This window comes from Rhinopithecus roxellana, chromosome 1 (genome assembly GCF_007565055.1).
Source record: "Rhinopithecus roxellana isolate Shanxi Qingling chromosome 1, ASM756505v1, whole genome shotgun sequence".
Taxonomy (NCBI): Eukaryota; Metazoa; Chordata; class Mammalia; order Primates; family Cercopithecidae; genus Rhinopithecus; species Rhinopithecus roxellana.
The window spans coordinates 115,332,304-115,344,658 of NC_044549.1; the positions used below are offsets into that span (position 1 = coordinate 115,332,304).

Here is a 12,355-nt window from a genome sequence, read left to right on the forward strand (position 1 = left end):
AGCATATAAGACTTTAAAGAAAAAGGAGGCAGGGGCAATAACTCATGCCTGTAATCCCAATGGTAATCTCAACACTTTGGGAGGCTGAGGTAGGTAAATTGTTTGAGTCCGGGATTTCGAGACCAGCCTAGGCAACATGGCAAAACCAGTCTCTACTAAAACTAATTAGACTGTTGTGGTGGTGGTGTCTATAGTCCCAGCTACTTGGGATGTTGGGATAAGAAAATCACCAGAGCCCAGGAAGTCAAGGCTGCAGTCAGCTGTGATCTTGCCACTGCACTCCAAGCTGGGCAATGACAGTAAGACTCTGTCTAAAAAAAAGAGAGAGAGAGGAAAAAAAAAAAAAAAAAAGAAAGAAAGAAAAGAAAGGAGAGGAGAGGAGAGAAAAGAAAAAGGAAACTCTTTAATCATTTTGATGAAGGTAACAGAAAGTTTCCAGTGACAGAAAAGTCAGGAGTCTTCTTATTAATGTCTGTTTAATCAAAATGAACATTTTTCTCTTCTGAGATGAAGGGAAACCACACTTCTTTTTATCCCTCACTACTGTTGTTTAAAAATACGTATTAGAGGGATGAACAAGTTAAAACACACACACATAATTCAATTTCCTTGCAGGGGTAATACAAAAAGAAAATCTACCTTGAATAAGTCAGAATTTTAGAATTAGATTCATTATACCCCATCTGATCCCCTCATTCACTCTAAAACCTGCTGATTTAAGAAGAATCGAGGAATCATAAAGAATTCATAATAGTAAATTATCAAGCTCTCTCTCTCTTCAACAAAATACAATGGCATCATTATTGAAAAAAAAATTCGTTAAATTTCAAAAAACTCAGAATTATTTTATAAATCTTGAATAAGTAAACATAGAAACAAGAAGTTATCAGATTTCTTGACCTAAGCATTTATTTGCATGGAAATAAATTTTCATTTTAACTTAGATTTGAAGTAATGAAAGTTTATACTTCTTAATATTAGACCTTCTTCTAAAGGCATTTTATTAACAGTATTAAATCATCAATTGTCCTCAATTTTTAAAAAAATGATTATTTGAGTTTACTTTAAAATTCTACATTATACTTCAATTAAAGCTTGGTTTTAAATATTCAGGGAAGTTACAAAAATCGGCAGTGTTATTATACTATATGAAGTATATCTTTACCTCTAGGCAATCACTGAAGAGGAAGAGAGTCACTTGTTCTCCTCTGTCACAGGGGTGCTCACCTAGAGAAATTGTTTCAACCCGTTGTATTAAGCTTCGGTGAGAAGATAAAAGATTAGCCTGTATAGGTTGAAAATATTAACAAAAGAGATCACTTGGTATCAAGTAATTTTTAAGAAGTTGTAATTTAAAAGAAAGTAGTACCAAGATATTATTTATATTGAAACCACAGAAACCTCATTAACAAGAAGGAAAAAATAAAGTAATTATTGCTAAGAATACTTACTGGACATCCATCTACTTCATAAACAACATCAAAAATTTGCTTTTGAGCTTCTGTTTTTCTCTTATCCTCATTAATATGCCTGAAAAAGTGATTTTTAAAACTGTTAAAATAGAACATGAAAACTGCAACAAACACAACTTATGTCACAAGTTGTGTTTGATGTGAATGTCTTAATTTTGGTAAGTGAATCAGTTAAAATATTCCTTAAAAGTATCCCATTACATTAAAAAAGTTTCCATGCCTATGGAGCCCAGGATGAGGAAAACAAACAAACAACTTCCAGCCAGGTGCGGTGGCTTGCACCCATAATCCCAGCCCTTTGGGAGGCCAAGAGGAGTGGATCACTGAGGTCAGGAGTTCGAGACCAGCCTGACCAACATGGTGAAACTCTGTCTCTACTAAAAAATATAAAAATTAGCTGGGTATGGTGGCAGGCACCTATAATCCCAGCTACTCGGCAGCTGAGTCAGGACAATCACTTGAACCCAGGAGGCGGAGGTTGCAGTGAGTCAAGATCGTACCATTCCACTCCAGCCTAGGCAACAAGAGTGAAACTCCATCTCAAAAAAAAAACAAAAACCAAAAAACTTCCATAGACTCCTTCAGAAAGGTATGTTTTACTATTATTCCTTTCTATATTCTTTACTATACAGCCTATGCACTTTATAAAACACATTAAACCTGTACAAAATTAAGACTAATAAAATTTTGAAGTTCTCAGTATAAGTTCAAATAAGGTTTTATGGAAGTCTTCCCACGTCATAGGCTAATCATTTCACTGAAACAAAAACTAAGGCTACTGCTCCAGACAAGATAGAACAGGGAATGAACTTACTTTTCTGCCTGAAACAACTAAAAAAATCAGTCAAAATATAAAGAAACAAGGGTTCTCAAGACACTTAACATCCATTTCTGTGAAACAGAAACAAGACAAGCCCTACAACTGTCCTGGCTTATAGCCTAGAGAAAGCAAAGAAAGCACAGATAGTGCCTAGCTATATCCCTAAGAGAAAGAAACAAATGTGGGTGTCCAGTGTGATCAGATGCCTAGTTTGAAGGGCAAATTACTGGAAAACTGCTGCACAGAGAGAACTCCCTCTGTTTTCGGAAGGCTTCCTTGTGTACACAGTTCTCAACATGATCACTGCATGTGTGTAAGAAAACTATCCGAGGTTAGGGAAGACATGTTTAAAAATTAGAGGTAACAGTGCTCAGTGCTCATATGGCATGGAACGGTGACATCAATCAGAGTGGAAAACTTCAAGATTAATGTGACATCAGGGTAGAGTACTAAGAAAGGTCTTTCCTCAATAGTGGGGAAAATTAACCCTAGACTAAATACTGTTCTGATTCTGCCTAACAAAGTTTAAGAGCAAAACATGAAAATCAAACTGTTTGCAAGCTACTTAACTACATGCCAGAAGAAACTAAAAAACATTTTTAAGAATATAAAAACATCTAGCTCTCAGAAAAGTAAAACTGATAATGTCTAGAATCCAATAAAATAATACCAGGTATGCACAAACAGGAAAATAAGACTAATGAGAAAAAAAAACACCTGAAACAGAGATGAGTGAATTAGTAAACAATTTAAAGTTATTATACTCATGTCATAAATTCAAAAAACTGCAAGGAGGATTGAACATTTTAAGCAAAAACATGAAAGATATTTTTAAAAGATCTTATTTATTGACCAAATAAAAGTATCATTTTTCATTAGCCTCGTAACAACAAAATTCTGCATTTAACACAAGTGAATTTTTGGTGAGATTTGATTGTATCTGTAACTGTTCTGCACATGAACTGTTCTTCAAGATTTTCTTGCAATTCATATGTACGTGATATATAAGGTGGCAACACTTTGGCAGAAGTAGGAAAGTACAAAAGGAAAGCATGTAAGACTTAAAAGAAAAAGGAAGCAGTGGTCATCACTTCTGATGACCCAAATCAGTCATATAGAGATGGAAGCTACAATGTTTTAGATGAAAAGTACACTGGATGAGAATAACAGCAAATTAAACACTACAAAAGAAAAGCTTAGTAAAACTGAAGATAGCAATAATGTCAAAGTCAAAAATAAAATATAAATTTCTAATTTTACTTTTTATCGGGGAAGCAAGAATTATACTTCAGGGCATACATACTGACCAGATGGTCTTCAAATAATCAAGTCTGTTCTAATAATAAAGAGAAGGTTGGGAGTTTTATTAGAAAGAGAAATGTGATTATGTATTGTTTTTAAAGAAAGTTCACTGACACTAGTAAAGTTTTGGGGAACTGGCAAGCTGAGTGTTGAATGATAGTAGTGAGTAAAACTAGTCACAGAGTCATGGCAGGTTGCTTCTGCAACTATTAGGTAAAACTGAGAGTAGGATTATAGCAGGCCATTTTAAGCCGCTGGGCTTGTGGAAAATTTAATTATTAGAACAGGTGCCATGCGCCCGGAGTGTTTTTCCCCTCTGTCTCTCAACTCTGATTTAATTGGGTATAACAAGAATGATCCAATTTTGTATAATCAATGCTCACATTTCCCCTTTGATCAAGATCATTCTCTGAAAGCAAAGCTAATCAATCATCTTGAAGTTAGGCTTAATTGTCCCTCAGGGCCTGGACAAACCTGTCCCGGTTGTCTCTATCCCACATTGTGGGGAAGATATAGAGGGTCTATGTCAGGGAGCTGGGCCACATTTGAGTATCAAAAAGGACAGAAGGGAAAATTTTCTCAGGGCAGGTTTGCCTGAAGTCTAGCACTGAGCTCCATCTTGTTAGTTCCATAGGTATTAGCAGCCATCTCAAAGTGTTAAGCTAACATTAACCTGTTGGGAGAGTTGGCTTTACAAAGATTAGACAAGTAATAAAAACAAGGCTTAAAAATCATAACAAAAAATAATTAATATAATAAATTTAGTTTGTACAATCATTTTGAAACAGAACACAAGCCTGATGGCAACTAACTAAACAAATCAAAAGACCGTTGTGGGTACTGGATAAGACTAATTGTTGCCATTGAGTAGTATTTTAGAACTGGGTTGAATTAAAGCAAAGAATGCCAACTCTACAGAAGGGACCACCAGTACATTTTGAACAAACAGTTGTGTTATAGATATTGCTAAAGTTACTTAGTGGAATAAAAGGATTTCTTAGGGCAGGTTTTGTCAAGTTACTTATAGCAGTTACTGATTGTGAAATTTAATTACAGTATTATTTTGTCAAGCCAAAAAGACAGGCATCAAGAGGGGTAGGAGTGTCATCATATGAAGTCTTGCTCCATTGTCTTGGGAAAGGCTGTCTACAGCATTAAAAAAATGTCAACTTCTTGTCCTGGTTTGCAGTTTGAATGTCTCTGATTAAAGCATAAGATATTTTGGTGAACTTTTTATGTGGCCCATACATCAGGCACAAGACTTGTTTCTTGAAATTTATCTAGTTTCCATTGATAGGGCTTTAGAAACAGTACAGTTCCCATTTTTAGCAATATTATGGAAGACAATTGGATTGGAGAAACCCGGAAGAATTTAGGATCTAGTCTATAGGTAGATAACAAGAACTCAAAAACAACCAACAGAGCGACAATCTAAAAGGTATATTACAGCTTTTTATTAGAAATATAACTTTTTTCCTACAGTGATCACATATAAATCTCAGATTTTTAAAACCTCTTGAGGCTAGGATACCAAACCAAGGCAGACTTTATATTTTACTTACAGTCTTAAGGTTCCTGGGTCTGCCAAGAAGTGACAGTTTTTAATTTACTCACTGTAAGGCTAGGAACCTTTGAAGGCAGGCATTTTATGCATATTGTCAAATATGACATTTCAGTCAAAGCCTTGGTAATATAACCTATGTTTTCAATTGTTTCCTAGTATAAAGAGAGAGCAGATTTCTATTAGACTTAGATAAATAACTATATTGCTAAAAGAATGCTCAAAAAGTTTTCAAATTGTGGAGGAATCAAATAGAAAAAAATGTTCTATCTATATTTATAAAAGCATACTTTATCAAACTGTTGTAAATTATAGATAGCTTGAGAGAGAAGATTTTAAGTCTGGAAAACAAAACATTTGCATAAAGAACCAAAGTCATTAAAACATTATCTTCATCAGTTATTCAATCTTATGTAATTCATTTTTGTTCTGCTTGATCTCGTTTCATGAATCCAACAATTTTTTAAATTAGAGTTTTGGAAATTTTTATCAAGTCCATTGATCTTAAAGTTATCAGAAACTTGACTTAAGGGCACTTGTTAGATAGAATCATTTTCATGATTATCAGTGTTTTTAGAGAAGAATTCAAAACCGTAACTAGATGATGAAAACTTAGAATAGCCATAGTCTAATAAGCTGATGAGACATCAAACCTAACTGATAAATGTGTGTGTTCTGAGTGCTCCACCAACTAGCCATTCCCATCACCTCTCTCTCCTCTTGCTTCTCCATTCCCTGAGATACAACAATATTGAAAGTAATAACCAACCCTACAATGTCCTCTAACTATTTAAGTGAAAGGAGGAGTCACACATTTCTCACTTCAAATCAAAAGCTAGAAATGGTTGAGTTTAGTAAGAGGCAAGATGAAAACAGAGATAGTCCTAAAGCTAAGCCTCTTGCACCAAACAGCCAAACTGTGAATGCAAAAGAAAAGTTCTTGAAGAAAAATGAAAAATGTTACTCCAGTGACATGAATAATAAGTAAAACAACCTTATTACTGATATGGAGAATGTTTGAGTGGTCCAGACAGAAGACCAGACCAGCCTTAACAATCCAGAACAAGCCCCTATCTAATTCAGAACAAGTTTTTAACTCTCTTCAATTCTGCAAAAGCTGTGGGAGGTAAGAAAGTTGCAGAAGAAAAGTTTGAAGTTAGCAGAGTTGGTTCATGGAAGTTTAAGAAGCTATTTCTGTAACATAAAAGTACAAGGTGAAGCAGCAAGTGCTAATGGAGAAGCTACAGCAAGTTATCCAGAAAATCTAGCTAAGATAATTGAAGAAGGTGGCTATACTAAACAACAGATTTTCAGTGTAGACAAAACAGCCTTCCAGTAGAAGGTGCTTTCTAGGACTTTCACAGCTAGAGAGAAGTCAATGCCTGGTTTCAGAGCTTCACAGGACAGGCTGACTCTTTTGTTAGGGGCTAATGCAGCTGGTGACTGACTACGTTGAAGCCAATGATCATTGACCATTCTGAAAATACTAGGGCCCTATGAATTATGCTAAATTGACTGTCTGTGCTCTATAAATGAAACAACAAAGCATGGATGACAGCACATCACCATGGTTTACTAAATTGTCTTTTCTTTCTTTTTGAGACAAGAGTCTTGTTCTGTCATCCAGGCTGGAGTGCAGGTGGCACAATCGGTTCACCCCAAAATCCAGCTACTGGATTCAAGCAATTCTCGTACGTCAGCCACTGAGTAGCTGGGATTACAGGCGTGCATCATCACACCCAGCTAATTTTTGTACTTTTAGTACAGATGGCGTTTTGCCATGTTGGTTAGGCTGGTCTAAAACTCCTGGCCTCAAATGATCTGCCCACCTTGGCCTCCTAAAGTGCTAGGATTACTGGCATGAGCCACTGCACCCTGCCCTACTAAATCTTTTAAGCCCACTCTTGAGACCTACTGCTCAGAAATAAATATTCCTTTCAAAAGATTACTGCTTATTGACAATATACCTAGTCATCCAAGAGCTCTGATGGAGATGTACAAGGAGATTTTGTTTTCATGCCTGTCAACTCAACATCCAATTCTGCAGCCCATGAATCAAGGAGTAATTTCAATTTTCAAGTCTTAAGAAACACATTTCATAAGGCTAAAGCCACAGATAGAACAGATCCATCAGAAGAGTCACAAGAATCACTAAGTCAATTGAAAACCTACTGGATGATATCCAAACGAGCAAAGAATATTTTTCCAAGTAGAAGTGAGCACTGGGACATTTTAGTGCCAGGCTGCAGTGGACAGCCACAACAAAACCTCTCTTCTATTTTCTTTTCATAAGTAAAACACTAGACTTTAGATTCAGCTGAGATGTGGTGTGTTACAAAGCAGGCCTTTCCTACAGGGGTTACAGAGGCCGGCATTTCTTCCCTTGGTAGGAATGGCATGAGCTGTGTTGTGGGGCAGGCCACTGGTTTGCATGCGGTATCATTAGAGGGCATAAGCCAATTGATCTTTTGCAGTTTCTATTAAACTTGAACTGAGAAAAAAAACAGAAAGAAAAAGAAAACCTACTGGAAAGCATTCGCCATCTGGGTTGCCATTTAAGACCTTACGTCGGGCAGGTAAAACTGAGCGCGAGAGACAGGAGGCATGGGTAGGGACCTCAAGGGAAGTAACTGTCAAGGTTCAGAGAGCCTGCAGTGGTCAGCAGCAGAGAGGTGAGGGAGACAAAACCAAAAGCCAGAGCTCAGCCAAAAAGGAGGTACAAATAAAAACGAAGGAAAAAAAAAGAACATTTGTTAATAGTGAGAGGCCAAAATATCGACATTAATAGTTTGGAAGAGTTGATTCTAATCCTTACGGATGACTTTGAGGGGTTCAAGATTTCAGTTGCAGAAGGAATTGCAGATGTGGCAGAAACAGCAAGTGGACTACAATTAGAAGTAGAGGCTAAAGATGGGACTGAATTGCTGCAATCTCATAAACAAACCTGAACAGATAAAAGAGCTGCTTCTTACATATAAGCAAAGAGAGTGGTTTCTTGAGATGGAATCTACTCCTGGTGAAGATCCTGTGAACATTGTTGAAATGACAAGAAAGGATTTAGAATACTACTTAGTTGATAACATGGTGTCAAAATCTAAGAGAACTGACTCCAACTTTGCAGTTTAATATGGGTTAAATTCTGTGCAACAGCACTGCATGCTACAGAGAAATCGTTCACGAAAGGAAAAGTCAATTGATATGGCCAACTTCACTGCTGTCTTATTTTAAGAAAGTGCCGGCCAGCGGGCGCGGTGGCTCAAGCCTGTAATCCCAGCACTTTGGGAGGCCGAGACGGGCGGATCACAAGGTCAGGAGATCGAGACCATCCTGGCTAAGCTGGTGAAACCCCGTCTCTACTAAAAAATACAAAAAACTAGCCGGGTGAGGTGGCAGGCGCCTGTAGTCCCAGCTACTCGGGAGGCTGAGGCAGGAGAATGGCGTAAACCCGGGAGGCAGAGCTTGCAGTGAGCTGAGATCTGGCCACTGCACTCCAGCCTGGGCGACAGAGTGAGACTCTGTCTCAAAAAAAAAACAAACAAAAAAAAAAAAAAAAAGAAAGAAAGTGCCGGCCAGGTGTGGTGGATCATGCCTGTAATCCCAATACTTTGGGAGGTTGAGGTGAGCAGATAGTTTGAGTTCAGGAGTCTGTGACCAGCCTGGGCTACATGGCAAAACCCCATCTCTACAAAAAGCATAAAAATTAGCTGGGTGTGGTGGTGCACACCTATAATCCCGGCTACTCAAGAGGCTGAGGTGGGAGGAGGTGGAGGCTGCAGTGAGTTGAGACTGGCCACTGCATTCCAGCCTGGGCGACCAGAGTGAGACCCTGTCTCAAAAACAAAAACAAAAACAAAAAAGAGAGAGAGAGAAACAATTACCACAGCCATCCCAGCCTTCAACAACCACCACCCTGGTAAGCAGTCATCAACATCAAGGCAAGATCCCCCACTAGCAAAAGACTGTAACTTCCTGAAGGCTCAGATAACTGTTAGCATTTTCTTTTTTCTTTTTTTTTTTGAGATAGAGTCTTGCTCTGTCATCCAGGCTAGAGTGCAATGGCGCAATCTCAGCTCACTGCAACCACCACCTCCTGGGTTCAAGCGATTCTCCTGCCTCAGCCTCCCAAGTAGCTGGGATTACAGACACCCACCACCGCGCCTGGCTAATTTTTGTATTTTTAGAAGAGACAAGATTTCACCATCTTGGCCAGGCTGGTCTCGAACTCCTGACCTCATGATCCACCCGCCTCAGCCTCCCAAAGTGTTGGGATTACAGGCATGAGCCACCGCTCCCTGCCTGTTGGCATTTTTAACAATAATTTTTCATTAAGGTATGTACATTAATTTTTAAACATAATGCTACTGCACAATTCACAGGCTATAGTATAGTGTAAACATAACTTCTATATGCCCTGAGAAATGAAAAAATTTACACGACTTGCTTTACTGGGATATTTCCTTTATTGTCACGGTCTGCAACCTAACCCGCAGTAAGTATCTGGGGCATTCCTAAATTCGTGATAGACGGTTGCCTTGGGAAGGGTAAAACAGGATGGGCCAGAAAAAGAGATTACCAAGGCACATGAGTAAATGTTGGGGGTGATGGAAATGTTCCTCATCTTGATTATAGTGACGGTTTCATGGGAGCATATGTGTGCTGAAATTAATCAAACTATATTTTAAATATGCGTAGTTTAAGAAAAAAGCCATATTTGAAGTAACTAAAAACATATATCTATAACAAATTAATACTGAAAATCTAAGCATGTATAACTGATGTTGCTAGAATTCAATTTTAGGAGGTTTTTTTAGTTTGCTTAAATGGCAAGGACTAGTGAATTGGTGCTGTGTCATTATTTCCTGCATCTGACAGGTTACGGTGGTTTTAATCAACCATAATAAGCATTAAATCTCTAGGCTAAATGTTCAAGAATCTTGAGAATTTAGATCTGGTAAATTTCTATAAGGCTTCTAAATCAGCATCACAATTAGACATTAAAATATTAGCTCCTATAATGTAACATTTATTGAAAATCTATGAGCAAAGCACTTAGGGTAAGGATATACTAAAAATAGAAGTTCTCAAGAAACTTAAGTAGGCCGGGCGCGGTGGCTCAAGCCTGTAATCCCAGCACTTTGGGAGGCCGAGACGGGCGGATCACGAGGTCAGGAGATCGAGACCATCCTGGCTAACATGGTGAAACCCCGTCTCTACTAAAAATACAAAAAAAAAAACTAGCTGGGCGAGGTGGTGGGCGCCTGTAGTCCCAGCTACTCGGGAGGCTGAGGCAGGAGAATGGCATGAACCCGGGAGGCGGAGCTTGCGGTGAGCTGAGATCCAGCCACTGCACTCCACCCTGGGCGGCAGAGCGAGACTCCGTCTCAAAAAAAAAAAAAAAAAAAAACTTAATGTCTTACTGATTCAGCCCATTATCCCTCCAGCAGCCAGCTTGACACTATTCTAAAGAAGGCAACAGGTCAAATGACTAATCATTTGCTACTTTTCCTTACTTATTTTATAATCTTTGCTTACCAAAATATATTATACATAAATAACAAATAGCATAGCCACTTGTAGAATATTCTACACTCCAAACAGATAAATTGAGCAGGTAACAACATCTCAGTTTCTTTTATAAAAATATGAAAACAATGACTGCCTACTTCATGTTGAAAAGATCAAGGTAAATAATGTGTGTCAGAGTATTTTAAACCATAAGGTGTTGAAAAATTACAGAGAATTGTCATCATAATGGTCTCAATACCGTTATCCTGGTCCCAGGGGAAAAAAAATCAAAAGCATGATGGCTGGCTGGTGAACGTACAAAATACATAAGAGAAAAAGAAAACAAAACAAAAAAAGTATATACACTTGGCCCTCCATATCTGCAGATGCTGATTGTAGGGGACTTGAGCACCTGCAGATTTTGGTATCTGAGGGAGTCTCGGGACACCTGTTTACATAACCCTTTCAGCAACAACAAAAGCTGGTAATAACTAATTTGAGCATTATTGTCTCAAATAAGAGAATGAGAGACAGGTCTCCGCTGAATCCCCTCTCTAGAGCTAGTGAAGTTTCTCCTTAAGAGCCCTTCTGGAACCCTTTTAAGAAACTCTCATATAGAAGCACCCTGGAATCTCAGAAATTAATTAAATCTATTAAATACACTGATATGTAAACTCCACTTAAAGTACCTGCTCTGAGGTGAAAAAGAAACAGCCAATGGCAAGAGAGTTTTCCACTCTGCTCCTAACATTTCTGTTCAGTCCTGTTTCCAAGTTAGACCTACAGTAAGCAGCCTAAGTTTATGATCAAACTCCCCAGATCAATTTCATTGAATTTATACTTTTAATACATTTCCAACCAATCCTGCCAACTCAATTCCACAGAACTCTAGGTAGAAAACAAAAAGTTTAAAAATTAATGTGAAAAAGTATTATAAACCTTTTAATTTCACTGTGGTCACATTCTCAAGTTACATTTGGGCAATCCACATTAATATGAAGACAGAAACAAGCTATGACTAGAGTTATATGAAGAAAATGTCTATTAGAGAATTTGTAACATTTTCAAGTTTCTAAACTATTATTCTCTGTGCACAATAGTTTAATACCTTCAGAAATAAATGTTTTGATTAATGAATGTATTCCTAAAACACTTCATTTTAATGTGTAACTATACTATTAGAAAAATAATTTAGACATTTCATTGATATTTTCCTATTTATGATTCAAGTTTTCTATCAATTCCATTCGAAATCTAAGGCACGATCAAAAATTGAAAATAATGCACTTACATCATTACTTCCTTTAGTGATCCAATAGCTTTTTCTAAAGTGCTTTTGTCTGGATTTTCATCAGCTGTATGCTTCTTAAGATCTGTAATAACACAATGTTTTTCCATGCATAAAAAATTCAGTGATTTCTCATCTAAGACTAAAATGCTGTCCATCTTGATATAGCTAATTTTTAAAGATCATATTCAATCCTTAAAAAAGTTTTAAGCACTGTTCCCTAAAAAGCTCTCTTATTACACATCTGTTAAGGTTTCCATTTTTACTGACTAAATTTTCAGAATATGTAATCCTGATTTTCTTACACTGCTGTTCCAATCCCTTCAAGTAATACTTGGGGATTCCTAAAGTCCTCAAACTTTCTCCATAGTGCTAAATGAAAACACATGATCCTCAATAAGCTCAGA

The 12,355-nt window shown here is 37.4% G+C and overlaps 1 protein-coding gene across 9 annotated transcripts in view; it reads right to left on the minus strand.

Annotated features, from left to right (window-relative positions):
* The window catches only part of ECT2 (epithelial cell transforming 2), a 67,025-nt gene that overhangs the window by 18,500 nt on the left and 36,170 nt on the right, over positions 1–12,355 (minus strand). For all 9 annotated transcript variants that reach the window (XM_030929361.1, XM_030929347.1, XM_030929353.1 and 6 more), the window contains 3 exons: positions 11,952–12,033; positions 1,452–1,530; positions 1,166–1,285 (listed from right to left, as the gene is read on the minus strand). In XM_030929361.1, coding sequence (XP_030785221.1) covers positions 1,166–1,285; positions 1,452–1,530; positions 11,952–12,033 — 281 coding nt within the window. The remainder of the gene's footprint in view (positions 1–1,165; positions 1,286–1,451; positions 1,531–11,951; positions 12,034–12,355) is intronic.